Source organism: Corvus kubaryi, unplaced genomic scaffold (genome assembly GCF_017639235.1).
Source record: "Corvus kubaryi isolate FWS band 111438036 unplaced genomic scaffold, C.kubaryi_AGA036_p1.0 37334, whole genome shotgun sequence".
Taxonomy (NCBI): domain Eukaryota; kingdom Metazoa; phylum Chordata; class Aves; order Passeriformes; family Corvidae; genus Corvus; species Corvus kubaryi.
In genome coordinates this window covers 20409875-20429228 of record NW_024581108.1, presented here as the reverse complement: position 1 = coordinate 20429228, position 19354 = coordinate 20409875, and the positions used below count along the sequence as shown (strand labels likewise).

Sequence of the window (19354 nt, the reverse complement as noted above, 5' to 3'; positions counted from 1 at the left end):
GTTCTAAGTTCTTAAATCTGTACTTTTATTCTGTATCCCAGTAGCTTCCTGTATTTGTTCTTTCCCAGGATGTTCAACACTTGCTGGTTTTTGTCAGCTGTCAGCTGCACCAGCATTTAGCCTTTGGTTTGATTTCTTCCTCTCTCTGGATTTGGTTGATGATTGTTTTTGCTTTCAACTGGAGTAGCTTTTAATGGAGAGAATTCCTGGATGATTTTTGATCACTGCCTTGTTGAACATTCCTTTCATTCCATCTATAGTGGAGGGTTAATGCTTTCATAGGTTGACTAACTGCTGGCCTGGCCTGGCTCATAAATGTCCAGAAGTTAAAATTTGCTGTCTGAAGTGCTATGCTCCCCTCAGAAGGGATACCAGAAGGCTGAGAGTGATAACCACAGTTGTTGATGCTTGAGATGCCATCCTCAACTGTGGAATAGATTTTATGCATTTATTATGCAATTCTTTTTGTTTTGCTAGAATGAGCCTCTGACCCAGGCCCCAGTTGCCAAGAAGCCAACTCAGGTTGTTAAGCCAACTCCAGTTCCATCTGCTGCAGCTCAGGAGAGCTCTCCTGAGCACCTGAAACGAGCTGCATCACCCTCCACCCTGGACAAGGCAGAGTCAATGGATCATCTCCCTCCAGCTGGTAAGTGAAGGGATCACCATTCCCAGTGCTCCATGTGCGAGTTGTTTGCTCTAGTTTGGTGAAGACTTTAATCATTATAGTTTAGGTGTGAGCCTGTGAATGTGTGTCATAGATTTCCTCTGACAGGAGCCTCAATATGTGTGTTCTGGAGGGCAGACCCAGAGCAGCCATGCAGCTTTATTTCACAGAGACAGCACGTATAATTATAAGGCTGATTAGGTTTTTAATTAATTTTGATGTAACAAGTATATCGATTCATAATGTTTAACTCTGCTCACAGCTGAACTCTCCGTATACTCTCATTAAAGGGGACGGGTTGCCAGTGTGAATTATTCATTGATCTAATGGAGCTCCCTACATCAGACAGAGCTCTCTGCCTGGTGCTTCACCCAAGGATCTCAGGCTGGCAGTGCAGGCAGGGCTTCATCAATCTCTACTCTTCCTCTTGGTAAGGTCACCGAGCAGTTGTGTGTACAAGATTAATTGTACAGATAGTAAGGGACAGCCAGCGCCTCACAGTGTGATTTGGGCACACACAGGCAGTGCTCAGGCTCTCGCTGATGCTGTGACTGTAATCCCATCCTCCTTCCCTTCTGCCCTGAGTAGTTTCCTCAGGATGAGGTAGAACTGCCTGGCTGAGTGATGCACTAACCTGGTACAACGTAAAGCAATCTCATTGTCCTTACTGTTCTGGCAAGGAAAGAAGAGACTCAGGCATTAATAGGAAACTAAGAGAGCAAGGGATTACAAAGAAGCAGAGATGATATGTCTGAGTGGGCCTGCACATTGGTTCATTGGGGTTCTTTTCTGACAGATCAGGGGAGAGGAAACAAATTTCTCCAGAGGATGCTCATAATATTTGCTGGTTTTTAGAAGTTAACATAGAGAGCTGAAAGTTTGGATTCAGCTTCTGCTTTGGACTAACCAGCTGTGCTGGAGTCTGTCTCAGGCCTGCAAATTAGCGGCTGTAATAACTCTTGGAACACTTGTGTAGTGCTCTGAGGTTTTTTTGATGAAGGATTCTGTTCTACAAGGAAACTTGTTTCTGTTTTTAATGCTTGAAATTGAAAGTGCCCAGGAAACAGTTGAGTGCAGTAAGGAAATGTCCCGATTTGACATCTGTACTTTCACTGATCTTTTTCTGTCTGTAAACTAAACATGGTGAACCTGTTTCAGGGGCATTGGCAGTGTCAGATGAGTGAGCATTTCTGTACAACTGTTTTTCAGTTAGGGAACAGCTGGAATTTCTGGAGAACAGAAAGAAGCAATATCTGAAGGCAGCCATCAAAGCAAAGAGGGAGAACCACCTCGAACAGGCGAAGACATATCTCAGAACAGCGAAGGGCCTTGACCTAAAGATTGGGCAAGCAAAATCTGGCAAAACTGTTGATATTTCCAAGGTTAGTAGGATTGTTAATAATTCTGCTTAGTTTCATATTCTTTTCCCTATAAGGGCTCTGAAATGTGGTGTTCCTGTGTTGCAGCTGCCATCACCTCCTACGGATGATGAGGGTGATTTTATCTTTGTACACCATGAAGATGTCAGACTGTCTCAGAAAGCAGATGAAGTTTATGCACAGCTTGTGAAATTGCTGAAGGACCAACATGAGGTGACCATTTTATATGTTTTAGAAATGTTTCGGAGTTTCTCTTGTACATTTCTCTGGGGTTTATTAGTATTATAATCCCATCATTGTTTCAGTGGGGTCTTTTGTTTTTCTTTTAAAATACTTCTCATTTTGCATATCCTAAAATGGAGAATTTTCAGAGTCAGATTCTATGGCTCTTTGAAGCCAGAGGAGGTGCTTGAAGGCTTGGGACTGTCAAATTATCACTGTTAAATATAAGCACTCAGGTTTGAAAATAGTACCTGAATATTAAGACTAGGTCTTAGGTGAATCTCATATCTACAAATCAGGTGATTAAAAAGTAATAGGAAGAGCAGCTCAAACAAACGCTGTGCTTTGGCCTTGAGGAATGGGGGGGTGAATGTTCTTGAGTGACTTGGGAAAATGCTTGGTTTTTCTTAAATTGGGTTGTCATCCATCTCAAAACTGTGCCAGTCATGAATCTGTGTGTGAGGATCACTGAGTGCATCTGCGTTTGGTTTTGTTTGTGTTGACAGAGGTGTTTGCAGTATTCCAAGCAATTCATGCATCTGGGAAATGTAGCAGAAACAACTCGGTAAGACCCAGTGCCTGCTTTCAGTAATTCCCCAAAGTGGTTATTTCAGTCTTGAGTCTGGCTGACCTGCTAAAGATTTTGGGGTTTGGGTTGGTAAGTTTGTTCTCGTGTGAAAGGGTTGGTAGCTGTGTTTCCTGCTTCTCTGTGTTGCTCTGAGCTCTGGCTGAGGGTTACTCTGTGCTCTGTTTGAGTGCCAGCACGTGTGTGGTTTTTTTACTGGGGTTTTTTTGCCTTTTTCTATAGGTTTGAGAAACTGGCACAAGGTTGTAAAAAGGATATGGAGATCCTACAACTTGCACGAGCACAAGGAATGGATCCTCCAAGCCATCACTTTGAGGAAAGAACCTTTAAAATGATAAGGTGTGGAAAAACAAAAGGATTTCTCAGGCAGGCTGGAATGACTTTCCTGGTCTTTTGCCCTTGTTAGGGAATTGTGGGCTTCAGCAAACTTGGGTGGCATCCAGCATTAGGCTCAGCATTCCTGAAAGGATACTCTTAAGAACTTAAATATAAAGAAGTTGTTTTCTAACTTCTCTTGCTGATTCTTTTGTTTTCAAAATGCCTCCAGCTTCTCCTCTTACATTCTGTTACTTCAGCCATTCCTCCTTCCTCTGTGTTTCTCCCTCAATCCTGTTGCCTCCTGGGCTTTGTTCCTGGCCTCAGGGATATTTTTAGCTCTGTTTGTGCTCTTTCCTTGCTCTGTTGTATTTTGTGGAGATGGTCTCTGTAGGAGTGCGCTATTGAAAAAGCTCTGACAAATACCCACGGCATCCTGGTCTGGCAGTGGATAAGCTGATGGTGGGATGAATGTGCTTTTTTGTCTTTCTCTTTTCACAGGATATTTTCTGATCTCAACAGCACAGAAATGCATCTTCTTATTGTTAGGGGGATAAACCTACCAGCCCCACCAGGTGTGTACTCCAAAGGGTATGTGGGCTTTTTCCTCTGAGTAGGTAAGGAAAGTAATGGGGAATGAGATTTCTCTATCTTGAAAGCCACTTTAGGAGCCAGCACTCAGTAAAACAAAATAACCAGGTTTGGGGCTCAAGCCCCCCCCCCCCAAAACCTTTAAGCAGTATTTAAAAAAAAAGGCAGACAGGTGAATAAAGAGAATCTGGGTTCCAGCCGGGGAGAGAGAAGAACTTTAAATTGTCCTGAGTTTGCTCATAACTGGGTCGTAGTTAAGGTTTCATTTTTACCTCCTATTTTGTTCTGAGTGCCACTTTGGTGTGGTTTGACCCTTCAGTAGACAGGCTTTGATCCTGCCAGTGTTACTGCTTTTAGCCCCTTGTTCCTGGGAGCTTGTAAACCATCTGTGCTAGATTGTCTAAGGACTAACATAAAAAAAAGCAGGTGTTTTCCTTTGGATGCCAGCTTTCCGTGGATTTTGGTTTGATGGATGGGTTTTTCAGTTGTCAAGAGACAGGTCATGAGTCCTACTGAAAAACAGTTAGGTGCTCTCGAGAATCCTGCTCAACATGACAGATGCAATGACAATGTCTGTACTGGCTGTTTGGATTGGCTGGTTGTTGTCTCACCCAGGTGTGTCACCAAGAGATTTGGATGCATTTGTGAAGTTTGAATTTCAGTACCCGAGTGCGGTGAGTGTGTTGTGGCTCTTCTGCCCCTCAGTCTGTCCCCCCCTGCCACTGCATGAGCTTGTGAGGGCTCCAAGGAAAGGGAGAACACTTCTAGACATCCTGCCTGCATCTGCTTTTAAAGCAGATTTGTTTTTCTGGGAAGCAGAACTGCTGAACGTGCTGGCTGCAGATTTGTGCTTTGCACCTTTCTCTCAATGCTCTCCACACCTCGCCCTTGGCAGGGTGGTGTCTGCAGGTTCTGTGTCAGCAGCAGTCTCAGTGCTAAGCCATGCCCACCTCTCCTCCCTGAAGATGCAGTCAGGTTCTTTCCAGTGTTGGCAAAATGTGTCAAAGTTCATTTCTTTCAGAGGTGAAAACACACCAAACACAAGGGCGCACAAAGTTGTTGCCAGGGGCCACCTTAGATGTGATGTCCCTAAATCCTCTTCCTTCAAAAAACCAAGCTTTTAAAGGCATTGCTTTTGAGCCTTTCTTGTAATTACAGAAATGGATTGAAAGGGTTAATCTTTGTCATCAAATAAATGCTCCTGGTGATTTAATTAGCAAATAGAAATGTACCTGGAGAAAGGACTTGGGCCATGCAAGTTTCTCAGCCTAATTAATACCTGTGTGTATGTGCATGTATGTATGTGTATGTATATAAAAATATGTATACACATATATATTACTTCTTTCCTTGGAATTCCCCAGTGTCGTCCTGTTACCCTCACCTTTAAAAGCAGTCTCTGGTCTGAAAAATATTCAAACCTTAGTGCTAGAAGGGCTTCTGAGGAAGGGCTGACTGGTCTCTTACTATCAATAGAAGTCCTGGGGCTTTGCTGCTCTCTGTATAGGGCAAAACCAGACCTTGCTCTTGCAGGGCTGATGCTTAGCCCTGGGAGAGTGCAGAGCCTAGATTTCTACCTCCCAATAAATTTTGCAGTAATTCCACTAAAATTAATTCAGTTACCTGTGGGAAATTGATGATGGTCAGAACAGTTTTGTATTTGAGTGACACGAGACCTTAACAAAGGAGTAACTCAATTAGGGTGGCTGAAACCAGAACTGGTCTGTATGAATAATTTTCTGGGGAATGAGTAAGAATCAGCATAGTTCCTTTTAATCTGTTTTCCTTTGTTTAAAGAAAAAACAGATCTCTACTGCTTAGCCAGCAGTCAAATATACCACCTTTCTTCTTCATAGCTGAAATCAGTTTTGCAAAGTAACTGCAATAATTAGGTCACATTGTCCTTGTTCATTCCTCAGAGATTTAGTTTGTACTCCACTTTAGGTTAAAAGTTAATTCATTTTGGTGGCAGATTGATTGTCAGGGAGAATAATAGTAGGGCAATTCCCTGAATGATTTGTGATGAATTCCTTGTGTAGCTTATTATTCCAGCTAATGCAAGAGGAACAGAACTGCTGTGTCGTGGAAGGTGCAGTTTGTCATGGATTTTAACAGCCCCAGTCAGTAACTTTATGATGATTGGATTGAGTTGGCTGTGACCATTTCGCTTATCTATGGCTCTCTTATTTAATGTAATGTTTTGGCTTATTCTTTATCCAGTATTACCCTTGTTACCACAGTGAAATCCAAGTATTTTAGTCTTGAATGTACCATGACTCTTCTTATGATTTAGATAACCCCTAAAGCCTCACATTTCTTGCATAGCCATGAAGTAGAGCTGGCAATAAAAAATGATCACTACTCTGTGTTTTGAAACAGTATCTGATGGTTTTATGTAATGTCTGTCTCTTTTTTTTGATAGGAACAACCTCAAAAGAGTAAAACACCTGTAATTAACAATAACAATTGTCCAGGTGAGTCCTTCTGTTCTGGAACAGCAGGAAAAATCTTGCACCTTGGGATTCCCTGGAGAGTACAGGCTGGTGTCAGACTGTGAACCAGGCCAGAGGGCCTCCCACCATGTTCTTTCTTCTTTCTTATGAAAGAGTTTATTGTGGGGTGAAGTCCAGCTGCGTTGGCAATTTTTCCCCCTCATGCCAATATTGGTGGTAGCTATTATGTCATGAATTAAACCAGTATTAACTCCATTATCCAAAACACCCCTTCCCAGTCATTCCAGCCATACTCTGCTTTTTCTTTAATATTTTGTACCTGTTTTCTTAGCCACAAACGCTGATTACTTGCTGGAAGACCTAAACTCTCTAGTTTTAGCTCTCCAGTACCTTGCTGTCACTTCACAATGACTTGATTTTCCTGCAGTTTGGTTTCTGTCCCTGTAAGGTGAGGGTGACATGACCTGTGGCACAGGGACACACCCTGGGAATGACTGAAAGACCCTCCTGAGGAGGAGTTCCTGTGGCTGTGACATGTCTCACACATGGGCCAAACTGAGAGAAAAGAGGTCTGAGTAGGTGCATGGGATTGAGCACTGCACATCATTTGACTCACAGCTTTCTTTCCTTTTTTTTTCACTTGCAGAGTACAACCAGCTGTTCAAGCTGAACATCAACCGGAACCACCGAGGCTTCCGACGTGCGATTCGGTCCAAAGGAATTAAATTTGAAGTGTTTCACAAAGGGTGAGTCCACAGTCTGCTTCTCTCCTAACAGCTGAAAAAGTGTGTTGGAGCTGAAGTTTATGAAGCACAATCTCTAAACCAGCACTAGAGAGTTGTCTGGTTCTCATGTCTTGAGAGCTTTCAAAATGTGCCCAAGCTCTGTAGCTTCCCCTGTGGGGGTGAAGAAAGGCACAAGTTCAGTGAAGCTGATTCAGATCAGTTGAGGATTAGTGTGTTAAAAGGAATTGGTGAGACTGAGGAAGCAATGATTTACTTCAAATTGTTTTGATTCTTACCCAGTTGGGTTTCAGTCATCAGGACTAGAAATTTAAATATTCTATGGAGTAACTCTGTAGAATAATGAAGTAAAGTGGCAGCAAAATATGAACAGCAGTAAAGCAGGTGAGAGATGATGGCAGAACTAGAGTTACGTTTTTGTACTTACATTCATTCATTGGGTCTTGCAATATTTCCTGAACACTGCTGGCAGCTGCCTTGAGAGAGACAGACTCCCCTCATCTCAGAGAGCAGGATCACAAGATGAATGTTAACAAGTGATAGTTCAGGGAGATCATCCTCAGTCCTGGCTCCTAACTGATGTATTCAAAATAGGAGGGGCCTGTATTCCCTCATCTCTGGGTTGGTTGTGATCCATGACTGTGATGGGATGGTAGCTCTTTGTCCTTTCCTTTGTTTTTGTTACTGGGGCATGCAGAAATCATCCATAGGTTTTCTGAGATGGTTTTCAAGTTGCAGATGTTTCAGTTTGTGAGCTGAAGTCCCACTGTTTTACTCCAGATCATCCCTTGGTCATCTCTGTTGAAGCAAAATTTGATTTCCTTACGCTTTTTCTCCACTGCTCTGTGTTCAAGATCCTCCCCTCTTTTGCATAGAGCTGTGAAGTGTTTACATTTGCTTAAAATGGAGTTTTTTTAGCACCTTTTCCCAACCATCTCAGGAGAAAGGAGAGGATGAAGTGACACACGCTCTTTTCTAAAGACTGTCTGATCCCTGTCTTTTCTAAGACTACAAGTCAATAATACTTTCAGAATGGTTTTTGGGATGTTGTAGCTTTGGGGTCTCTGATAGCTCTATGACCATCTCCCAAGAATTATTTTTGCTCAGTGAGCAAAGGAGACTCGTTTCAGGTCACATATATTAAACTTCAGTTTAACACCACTTTCAAGTAAAAATCCAGCAATGCATTTTTCCAAAGGAAAAGTCTCTTCTTGACCCTGTCCTAAAAGCTTCTGAAGATGAAAAGGGATTTCCCCAGAGCTGTTTCTGAAGCCATAGCCTAGAGCAAGTTCTCAGTCTTCACAGCTACCCCCTGGAACTGAGCAGGGATGAACCAGTCTTTGTTGTTTCTTGAGTTATAGAATAGAAAAATGCTTTAAAAAATTCAGCAAGAATTGCTGATTCTCTGAAGTTTATGAGCAAAGTACCCCACACACTGCAGTACAATTACATAATCCTTCATTTTAAGGTGCTTGTGAAGCAAAGGAGGTATTCTAACGTGTGAGCTAAGAAATTCTGAACTTTCCTGAATGATTCTGTGAGTCTGCTGTGGTCTCACTGATGAAGTCTCAATTTCCTGTTGCCACCAATGATGAGATCGTGAGGCTCCATTAACAGTCTTTGGAGTTTCCATTGTGTATGTCAAGTCTTGCTTGATAATATCTTAGGATCTCTTAATGACAATAGGAAGAAGGGTGGATGGTTTGGGGTTGTGGGGGGATGGTCTTTTGTATTTGTCCGTTTGGTTGCTTGTTTTTTATGAAATGGAGTGGGTAAAAAAAGAAGGTTCTGAAATCTTAATTTCCTGTCTAAAACACAGCAGGTGTGGCCAAGTTACCTTTCTTATCACCAGACTCTGTAGAGTTTAGTTGTTTATCAAACCTTTTGGAGACTGCTTCAGGGAGATGCTTGGATGCAGGCAAAGAAATCCTGTGCTTTGAGCCGAACAGTTCTGTGTAATTAGGATGTTTTAGTCTTGGCTGTTGCCTTTTGGAGGAGTTGGCTGAGTAAGAGTTGTAACACCTGTCTCTGTTCAGGTAAAGGTTGACTTACTGCTGATTAAACTGTTCAGCAGAAGTTGCTTGTTTTCCTGCAGCAAGAAGTTGTTTGTTTTCCTCACAGGATAAAAATGCTTCTGTGTTTAATTCCAGCAGACTGGAAATTCTGAAATTACAGTTTTTGACTGTTTAAACTACCAGTATGTAGGTGAATCAAAACAATAGCTGAAATGTTCTTATTTACTGAAATTGTTTTGATTTATCAAAGTGAAACATAATGATTCATGTGACTTTCTCCTAAAAGTAGTTTGCCAAAAGCAGCAGGTGCTTGTGAAATGTTTGTTTTGCTGAGAGATGCAACTTCCTTGGGAATTCCTTCAGCATGTTCCATTCATCAGCCCCAAGCAGAGGATGGCAGTGTCCTGGCCACTGGGCCCTCCTTCTCTGTCACCCTGGGCAGGGACAGAAGCTGCTGCCACTCCAAGTGGTGATTTAATTGATTTTCTTCACTGCTGTCCTCATCTTTACCTTGGTTGCAAAAGAATAATTAACAAATGAGTACTTTTATATCTTGTTCTTTTAGTCTGGTTTTTAAGGGTTTGCCTCTGGCACTGTGGTGTGCAGGGTTCCAGGTGCGTGTCCTGACCAGCTCTCTCTGGATGTGGGGATGGAGCAAATAGTGATGACCTCTGGGCCTGTTTTCTCTTTAATGTTCTGACAATCCTTACCTCTTCACTTCTTTGGCACAGGTCCTTTTTCAGAAGTGACAAACATGTGGGGACAGCACACTTGAAACTGGATAAGCTGGAATCAGAATGTGAAGTTAGAGAGATCATCGAGGTACGTTTTCAGGATGAGGTGTGTTCTTCTACATTTCCCGAAGGGGAAATGAGTATTTGGATCACAGAAACGTGTGACTACAGTCGAGTTTTGTATTAGGGGAGTTTGATAACCTGGCTGGGCTGTGGGGGACTTGCTCTGCTGAGCTCCCATCTGAGGAGGTGCTTGGCTTTGATACTCCTATGTGCTTTTGAGCACTGCAGTCACCTCCAGGGGTCTCTGTCACCATTGGGCCATGGGCAAATGCAGTCACAGTTGCCTGAATCTCTGTAGTTTAACATTAACAATCCTTATTTGTCCTAACTGCTCTTCTTTTTGTGGTTATTTCAGATTTTTGATGGCAGAAAGCCCACTGGAGGGAAACTGGAGGTAAAAGTGAGACTCAGGGAGCCCCTCAGTGGTCAAGATCTTCAAATAGTTACAGAAAATTGGCTGGTCCTTGAACGTTAGTTCTGTCTGAGGTATGAACGCTGCATCCAGAGGTGGTCTGGGCAGGGCTCAACAGGGCTACAGATAACTCTGCTTGAATAATGTCTTTGTTGGCATTGACCTAATTACACAGCTTTGGCTTCACTAGCATTCCTCTTTATATTTGTGGTGGGGAGTTGACATCATTTCATAAATGAGGTTACAGAAAAGAAGCTGTTTCACAATCACTTGAAATACAGGGACAGCTCCTGGTGTCACCTTTACTAAGAATAGTATTTAGAAAATAATCTGTCTTCCTTTGCTTCATCTCCTGAAGCCTCTGTGCTCCGTCTTCCTTAGCATATCGTTTCACCTAACATTTATAAATGGCAGTTAAATACTTATCAGCTTCAGAGTGACATCATCTGTTTGCCACACCTTAGCTTCCAAATGGTGTTAAGATTGTAGAGATTGAGGTCTCATTTCAGTACAGGAGTCTCCAAAAGGCACCAAAGGGCCTGTTTTGGTGGTTTCCTCCCAGCCAAGGAGGTCAGGAGGTCCCATGAGCTCTAAGTCAGGCTGAGGGACACGTTTGATGGCCATACCTGAAATAACAACTTGGCCTTGTGCCCAAACATTTTCCATCACTGGAGCTTAATAATTTTGCTCCGTTGATTTTTCTAGTTGCCCATCCAGAACCTTCATGTCAGCATTTTACATATAATGTCACCTTGAACTGTGAACATCTGTTCTGTACTGCAGCAAGGAATTCTGATGGGTTTGTTTGTGTTGTTTTCCCCAGATCCATGGGAATGTTGGAAGTCGTGGGCTGAGCGAAGGCAGGAAGATGCTGCTAAGCTGCAAGCACCAAAGATGTTAAACGAATGCACTACTGAACCTAATGTCTATTTTGATAACAGCCATAGTGCTTATTAATAACTCCAAGGCAAACGGGAGGCTCTGGGAATGCACTGCTGCAGGGCTTGGGACCGGTCTACCCAAAATAGACAGAATTGCCTTAATGTGGGACTACTAATGTAGCACCAGGACGAATGTTACATTAACTATGCAGAGTGCTGTGGGAAAGGTTTAGCCCCTCCCTGAGGCAGTGCCAGAGCTTTTTGGTTAAGTCACAGGTAAGACCTTTACCAGAATTCCTTTCCCCAAGTGTCTGAGCAGCCGGCGTGGTTCAGTGAACAGTCTGCTACTGCTTTTTCTGTTCTATCCAGGCCTATTTGGGTTGGGGTCTTCTTTTGTTTCCTAAACCAGAGGAGAGCTCTCAGGCAGCAGTTCAGGGGTGCCAGTCCCTCCTCTGTGCACACCCTTGGCCCATGAGGTTCCATGGGCTGTCCCTTTCTGAAGGAAAGGCCATAGGGCTCCTTAGCAGGTTGGTGTTTACAGACCTCCGTTTTTGTTCTGGCTCCCAGTTGTGTGCTGTGCTTGCTGCACTGCTTGTCCAGCGCAGAAGGGTGCTGTGCCTTCATCCTTTATTGTGTTGGGGTTTTAATTTAAAAAAGAAAGAAAAAAGTACACTAGACTCTGCTGCTTCCCAAATGTTCCTTGTATTTTTACAAAAATAGGCTTTTACAATTCTTCCAGGTGATGGGGAAAATAGTCACTCTGTCCTTTAAGAAAACTGGATCATGACTTATTTTCAGGAATGCTCTTTGATCAGCAGCATACAGAAAAGGATACTAAATCTGTTTGTGTTTTTAAATCTCTGTGAGCTAACAGAAACCAGGGATCTCCAAGGGGAGGATATGCCTGTGCCAGGGATGGGCAGGTTGGGAGACAGAACAGAGTCCAGACAGGTCAGGCAGCACTGCCTCTGTCTTCCTGAGCAGATGAAGACAATACAGTGTTTAGTTTTTAATTTCAATAAATTTAATATACAAAACTACATGTTGAAAATAAAAATATAATATGCAGTTTTTTGCAGTGTTAACTAACTGAATTTTAAAAGTACAATTTTTTTCTAAACAAGTACTCATTTCTTAACAACATGGTAATTAAGGTCATTTCAAAGGCTATGGTTGAAGCAAACATGTCAGTCACCAGTTGATAGTGTTTTGCACAAACAGAATCCAAACCTAAAAGACTTTTGGGGCAAAGGAAGAGAAGATAAACATTTTTCACCTCTTTTACTGCATTATTAAGCGTAACAATGCAACCAAAGTAACTGGAAAGCCGCTGCTGTGGCAAAGCTGGAGTGCAGGCTCTAGGAGGAAGATTATTACCGAGTTTCTGGAATCTCTTCCAGCTGTGGAATGATGCCTACACCGTGTCGTGCCGAGCTGTGTCCCAGAGTGTGCAGAACCAGTGTGCAGAGGGGAATCAAGTGGCCTTAGTCCAGCTGGGCTGCACAGGCACCTCGGCAGGAGCAGAGGGTGGGTCACAGCTCCTGCTTTGGCCAGCAGGAACCACTAAATGAGCTGCATTAAGTCACCCACCTTCTCCCAAATGCCAGAGTAAGGCTTCACTTGGATCTAATACCCTTTTAAGTGGTAGTGTGCTCCCTCCTGCTGGCCAGCTTTTGTTTGTGGAGTTGGCCCCAGTTCCCTGGCCTGTCTTCTCCAAGGGCTGGGTGGTGCTTGGAACATTGGAACATTTGTTTTTTGAAAAGCAGCAGCCATTTATTCCCAGGTGCACTCTGTGCAGACATTGGGCTGCCTTTCTATAAAATGTATCACTCTGTGGAGTTACCTTTCCCCTGCCCAGCCAATGGTGTTGATTTGTTAAAAACCAGAGCCTCAGTCTCACAGTGGCCTGGCACTTCCCTTTCTCTTTGCAAGGCCACTGGTGTTACTCTCTCAGAGCACAGCCCAGCCAGGCCCCGCTGCATCCTCCAGAATGGACAGCAGCAGGGAATGTCTGAGACAACAAATGGTCACCATAAATTAGCACCTCTCTTCCCAAGTTAATTAATTCTAGACAGGAGGAGAAACATTCACCCCTCATCCTGGGAGGGACTCAAAAGAGCTGCTTTCCATTGCTATGGCTAAACAAACCAAACCCCTTCTCCTGCTTACAGCTCTTGCCACTGGTTAGCAGCTTTCCATGGAGACAATAAGAACATGGAACCACATTTCCTCTGGCTGATGCTCAATTCCACCTTCTTAATGCCCTGGCAGACACGAGCAGCTGCTTTCCTTACCAAAGCCCTCTCAGGTGAGATCAAGAGCACTGGGCTGAGTGCACGTGTTCAGAACTGACCACAAAGCCTTTTTCAGCAGAACATGCAGGAACAGCCACTCTATACTGGTATCACAGGTAAGCTTGGACATGGGGCTGCAATATGAAGTGCAAGCTCGCTTGGGTTACGTGACACTGGCATTACACTACAGCAAACAGCAGAGAGGGGACAGAGCTGCCCTGGGTGGGACTTGCCTCTAAAAAGCAGGACCTACTGGGGACAAGGAACAAGATGTAACTGCACTTTAGGGCTGATCTTTCCTCTGCTTCAGACAGATTTGTAAACAAAGTACAGAATAGCAGAGTTGTAGGAGATCACAGAAACCTGCCCAAGTGATGGACTTTTGTGGTAAATGGAGGAGAAAAGTAAACTAGCCTATTACACACACAACTGCAGTTCAGTAACTGTCAGAGATGCCTGTCCTGCTCCTCTGGACGCACAGACAAACAGAGTTATGGCTAGGGAATCTTTCCCTATCTCTCAAGGGCTTCTCCAAATGTATTTCAACCAATAATCTGGTCAAAATAATGTAAACGTTACTTTTTAATGTCTACAGAGTAACCACAAATGGCATTAGGATGAGGTCAGAATGGAGGTCTTGATTGTTGTTTCTCCCATGTCCATCTACAGACAGTACAAGGTTGGAATTTCACTTTTTATTTACGCCCCAGTGATCTTTGCACCCTTTGAGCATCGAGAGTACACGACTGTAAGTCTTTAAACATGAGCATTTTTCTAAACAGTAACAGAAGTGGATTAGCTGCAAGGATAGCATAGCCATGTTGTAGTATAGAAGCTGCCCTGATCCTCTGGTTGTTGACAATGCATAGAAGATTTAGAATTATGGAACAACTGTCTCGCCCCCCCCTCCCCCCCTTCCCCAGTAGTGTTAACAAAAGCTTAATTTTCCAGTTTTAAAGTGCAAATGATTCAGATACAACTGCTGCTGGAACAGGTCTGAACAGAAAATGAAGTCCTCTTATGAGATGTTTTCCAGAATATAAAAGATGAGCTCCATTATGACTGGCCCCTCACTCAACTGACAGGCCCCTCCATGAATCACTGGCACTAAGGCACTGTCCAGGTCATTCATGTATTGAGAGGGCAGTGGCTGTCCATTGCTCCCAGCTTGATAACCAACCTAAAAAATACAAAGAATGGGTTTTAAGAACAGGACATGAGGCTGTGAGTCAGGGAACAGGAAGGGGGAAGGAGCTGTGGCCTCTCTCAGGGAAGTCGGGCACTTAAACTGGATCAAGCAGGCACTAAAGCAGCTTTTCCGCTTGTCTTTGTCCTTGTGTTCCCAGTGGCTGCCTGGGCAAAAGGAGCCTCTTTTTTCTTCTGGTTTGTCAAAGCAGCTCCTTGGGATGAGCAGGACCCTCACACAGCATTAATTGCTGGCAAAAAGGCCAATTTAGAGTCTTCTCTGAGCATGGAGCAGGTGCTGCTTGTGCCATATGGGGGTCAAGCCTGTGCTAATTCAGGCTGGGCATTGGCTCTAACAGATGTCCCAAAACACCAAACAACAGCCAGCACCACCTGATTAGCATCTGATACTCATACTTCTTCAGCATTCTCCTGGTTAAAGTGCTGTATTCCCATTTTGGGGAATGAATAAGAGAACAACCCCCTCCAGTTAAACCCAAACTCTTGAAGACTTACTTGATCTGAGTCCAGTGTAACACGCAGACCCAGCTTAGTCATTCCATCTTCTTTCAGCAGTTTCAGATGAGGACACAGAGCCAGACAGAAAGCCTTTGCCACATTTTCAGTCAGTCTGCTGTGATCAGCTGGGTCACTCAGACCATTGTGTTGCTCATCATTTTCCAGAAAAAACACCTGAAGGGAAGAGTCAACACGAGACATAACACTTGGCTTTTCTAGAAAATTCAGGTTACTGAGATGTCATTTAAACTTTTACAAATGAAGACTTAAGAACTAACTCTTCAGGAAAGCCCAGCAAAAGCCCCTGAAGACAAGTCACTTTAGGGAGGAAAAAATAAAACATCAGAAGAAAGATTTAAATTTAAATAGTCCTCTGAAACCTCTTGGATCTGGTCAAAAGACTTGCTATGGAAATTCACTATGTATTGCATATGTGTTTAATAAAAACCTGATTTTAAACAGATGTTAAGTTCAGAAAAATTACATTTTTAATAGAAGCGTAAAGATCTCTGCTACAGTTGTCACTGAGCTTGTCTCTATTGAGCCCAGCTGACCTGGGAAAAAAGGGCACACGGGTGCCAAGCTGCAGAGTAAGGAACTTGGTTCCTCCTCAGCAGGCAAAGTGAAACACTTAAAGAAATATTTTGACATCAGCATTTGTGTGCTGGCAGAGTCACAGGCAACATCAGTCATGCAAGCAATTTCTGAGTGATTTATGCCACAGCACTTTAACATGCAACATTTTAGAGAAAGTGGCTCAAAATAACATTTCTAGAAAACAATTTATATTAAGATTTGTCTCCATGTGGAAAGGCAGCTTTTAACCCAAAGGCAGATGAAACCAACTGTTCCTGTGTGTAACACAGCAAGCATTGCTGCGGTCCCCCCATGCTGCACACCCTGGAGCGAGCAGCAGTGGCTGCTGCAGCGCGGGCTGCGATTGCAGCAGTGCAGGATGTTTTATCCTGCAGGATGCCGCCCAGCAGCCCGTAAGGAAGTCACCACAGGCTCGTGGTGAAGTATTTGCTGCTTTCCTGTGCTGAGTGCAGCCCTGGCTGCAGTCCCAGCCCCAGTGCCAGGCTCACAAACCCACCTCTGTCCACCGGATGACCTTCCCGTTGGCCTTGTACTCAGAGCCATGGAATATCTTCACGCTGGTTATAGATTCCATGGATTTGCCATCAATAGGGCTCACAACGCTGCAAAAGGGAGAGAGAAGGGTGAGCTCTGACTCAGCACAAGAACTGAGCTGGACAGAGCCCTCTGCAGAAGAGAATGACCTTGGAATCAGAGACCAGTTCCTGAAAGGGGTCACATGCACAAAGCAGGGGCAGGAAGGACCTTGCTGAAGGTTTTCAACAAAGCTTTGCAGCAGAGCTGAGATCCTGTAAGGTTCTGATAGAGTAACAAGGTGTTTCATACAGGTTGGATTTTTGCTCATTTGTAAACTCAGTGTAGGCCAGCAATACCTGAAACACAACTTACACAGCCCAGGGCTTGATTGCAGAACCTGAGATTGATCTGGAGAGCCTGAAACTACAGAAATATCCTTCTTTCTACGTGCTGAGTCCTGAAATATGGAATCCATCACAACAGCACTTCACTGCCATAAATACTTAAGCTGCCAAGTCCACCTTTCTTTTGGCTTAACTATCAAGTGTCTAAAGGTACTGTTGACGTTCAGCAATTTTGTTTCTAGCTCTACTTAATGCAAACTGCTCTGTTGGTGCTTAAAGTGACCACAGTGTGCAGGGTTCAGCACACTGAACAGTTGGAGACAGATTAGTGGTTTCCAATAACTGGATATTGGCAATGCAAAAACAATCCATAGCATTGCCAGTTTTCTAAATTGATGCCAAAGCTCTGGTATCTCAATTCCATTTTCATTACAATTAATTGCATCTTACCACTCAAAATAGAGGCACAGAATTTTAATTCCTATTGACTTGAAGACTCACACACCTTACAAGATCAATTAAAAATTTTAACAGGCACCAACATCAAATGACTGCTCCTTTACTTACCCCTTATTAAAGTTTTTATCATCTTCTACCCACTGAATATGAACGTGTTCCTGAGGGTCTTCAGCATCTACTTTGCCACAGGTGATGGTGAAGTCTTTCATCTCTCTCAAGGCCTGTCTCAAAGAGTCCATGTTCTCAGCAGTTATCTGGACCATCACTCCATCTAGGGAACCAAGAAATCCTCTTAAGCCAAGATAAGCCACACCAAACAGAGCCTATAGAGAAAACAATAAACATCCTTCCTCTGTTTGCAACAGAAGTTAAATGCTCATTTTAAGCATCATGGTAAGCAGTGTTCTGTCAGACCATTTCTGAACACTCATATTGCTAAAAGGCAGACCTGCTGAATGCTGATGAGAGAAAACGCAACAGTAAGAGGAAAGGCAGCTCCCAGGTGAAGTCAGCTGTGGCAAAGTCGCCATGAGTTTGCCTCACAACTTGTCACCTGCCCCAGGCCACCCTCAGAAACCCTGCATGACCCTGCTTCATTCAGCCATCTCCTCTGTTGGCTCTGGAAGCAGCACTCCAGCAGTGACAGTATTTGAGAAGTCAGTGCAGAAGTAGTGGCAAAAGATACAGAATTTGGATTCACAGAATTAAGGCAGAAAAGGCCTCCAAGTTATCCAGTCCAGACGTTAACTCAGCACCACTTTGAGTCAAGCTCAGTTGTGGCAAAAATAACAGGACCGAAACACTTCCCCATGACTGAGTCCTCCTGTGCCTCTGTCTTACCCTAACCACCAGTTCAGGCACAGGAAATGGCACAATGACCTGCATGCTCTGGTAGCAGTGGGCTGCCTGTCAGCCTGGGGACCCCACCCATGGCTGCACGCTCAGAGCTGCGGGCCTGGAGCTGGTGCAGCACAAGGAGCTCCTGTTCACCTGCGGGGCTCTGCCAGCTGACTGCTTATATGGGCACCTGGCATCCCTCACCACCGAGGGCAGGAGCCCTCCTACACACACTGCTGCCTGCACTGTCACAGCTGCAGGCACCTGACTGCACAGTTGTGCCATTCAGCTAGCAGGCACTAACAGCTTCCAGCCCAGAGTACACCATCAGCAGCTATTTCTGTGATACAACAACAAACCAAATCCGAGAGATACCAGCTCAGTGCTCTCAACTTGTCATGTTCTCATCTGCCCACATACAAGCACATAAACAATGCACATTCATACCCTTGCACACTGCAGAGCTATCTGGTAGCAGAGGAAGTTTAGCAGGGCTTCCTCTGGTGGTTGGTGGATACATTCCATATTTCTTAGGCTCACGATTTCCTCATTCAACCCAAACCAGTAAATTGATCACAGGCTCCCAAGCCAAGTATTTCGTATCTTACCCTCACTTTCTTGTGACCCTGTTTTGCAGCATCTGCACAAATTCCTCCTCATTAAAGGGAACAGGGTGGCTTTTGCTAAGAAGTAGGATAGAGCTGAAGCAGCAGCATGACTCCAAGGCCCAAGCCATGTGAGCAGAGAGGGCCCTGCTAGCTGCAGAGCTGAGCTGGGCAAAGAGAGAAGTGCGTTTTCAGCAAGCAGTTCAGTTCTTACCTTCTACTATACTGGATTTGGCAAGGTAGCCTGAAGAGGATTTTAAAGCTCCACTGAACACAAAGAAGCTGGCACCAGTCACTGCAACAACAACAGGAGAGATTTAGTGAGGCTTTTGTCAAAAGTAATGCCTTACCCAAGAATCAGGTACCACAGCTCTATCAGCCAGAGAGGTGATTACCCTCAATCAGGACAAATGCTGCTTGGAATTATGGTGCCTGTATTGTACATCATAAGCTTGGATATGCAAAGCCAAATCACCCAGTTATTTTCTAAACTGGACAACAGTTTTTGTCTTAAGTTAATGAATGCTTGTATTTTACCACTCTACCTCTCCATGTCCTACACACCTCTGAGTTTCAGAATTGCTAATTTTGGGTAACCAAGTACACAACTTCTAAATCTTCCACACAGCTGGCAGATTGTGAGTGAACTGTTTATGGATCACACTGTAACACCAACCCACCGGCAAGGCCACAGCTCAAAGCCATCTGACCTAAAGTGAAATTATCTTCAATGGCTACTAAGCATCATGAAATTCCTGCTGGAAATCTCTCTTCTTATCCAATAGGTGAAGTTAACAGAAATCAGACAAGATCATCAGTCCTGAGTGACATTCCATGCCAGTCCACTTGCTGGAGTGACCAGTGATACTTGCAAAACATCCACATCAGCCTCTGTCTTGTTCTCATTTGGAGATTGTATAAATGTCTTTGCCAGCAATGT

At 43.9% G+C, this 19354-nt stretch overlaps 2 protein-coding genes across 8 annotated transcripts in view; one reads left to right on the top strand and one right to left on the bottom strand.

Moving 5' to 3' along the window:
* The window catches only part of CC2D1B (coiled-coil and C2 domain containing 1B), a 28105-nt gene extending 15979 nt beyond the window's left edge, over positions 1-12126 (top strand). For 2 of the 3 annotated variants that reach the window (XM_042030697.1, XM_042030698.1), the window contains 12 exons: positions 478-646; positions 1874-2046; positions 2131-2256; positions 2772-2830; positions 3074-3190; positions 3668-3741; positions 4373-4431; positions 6180-6231; positions 6857-6956; positions 9700-9790; positions 10121-10251; positions 11001-12126. In XM_042030697.1, coding sequence (XP_041886631.1) covers positions 478-646; positions 1874-2046; positions 2131-2256; positions 2772-2830; positions 3074-3190; positions 3668-3741; positions 4373-4431; positions 6180-6231; positions 6857-6956; positions 9700-9790; positions 10121-10240 — 1140 coding nt within the window. In that variant the 3' untranslated portion in view covers positions 10241-10251; positions 11001-12126. The remainder of the gene's footprint in view (positions 1-477; positions 647-1873; positions 2047-2130; positions 2257-2771; positions 2831-3073; positions 3191-3667; positions 3742-4372; positions 4432-6179; positions 6232-6856; positions 6957-9699; positions 9791-10120; positions 10252-11000) is intronic. The other variant, XR_006016506.1, reaches the window with a different exon arrangement.
* A 1906-nt stretch (positions 12127-14032) lies between these two features.
* Positions 14033-19354, bottom strand: part of ZFYVE9 (zinc finger FYVE-type containing 9) — a 56537-nt gene continuing 51215 nt past the window's right edge. For all 5 annotated transcript variants that reach the window (XM_042030694.1, XM_042030693.1, XM_042030695.1 and 2 more), the window contains 5 exons: positions 18629-18709; positions 17081-17243; positions 16150-16255; positions 15054-15230; positions 14033-14532 (listed from right to left, as the gene is read on the bottom strand). In XM_042030694.1, the coding sequence (XP_041886628.1) occupies positions 14371-14532; positions 15054-15230; positions 16150-16255; positions 17081-17243; positions 18629-18709 (689 nt within the window). In that variant the 3' untranslated portion in view covers positions 14033-14370. The remainder of the gene's footprint in view (positions 14533-15053; positions 15231-16149; positions 16256-17080; positions 17244-18628; positions 18710-19354) is intronic.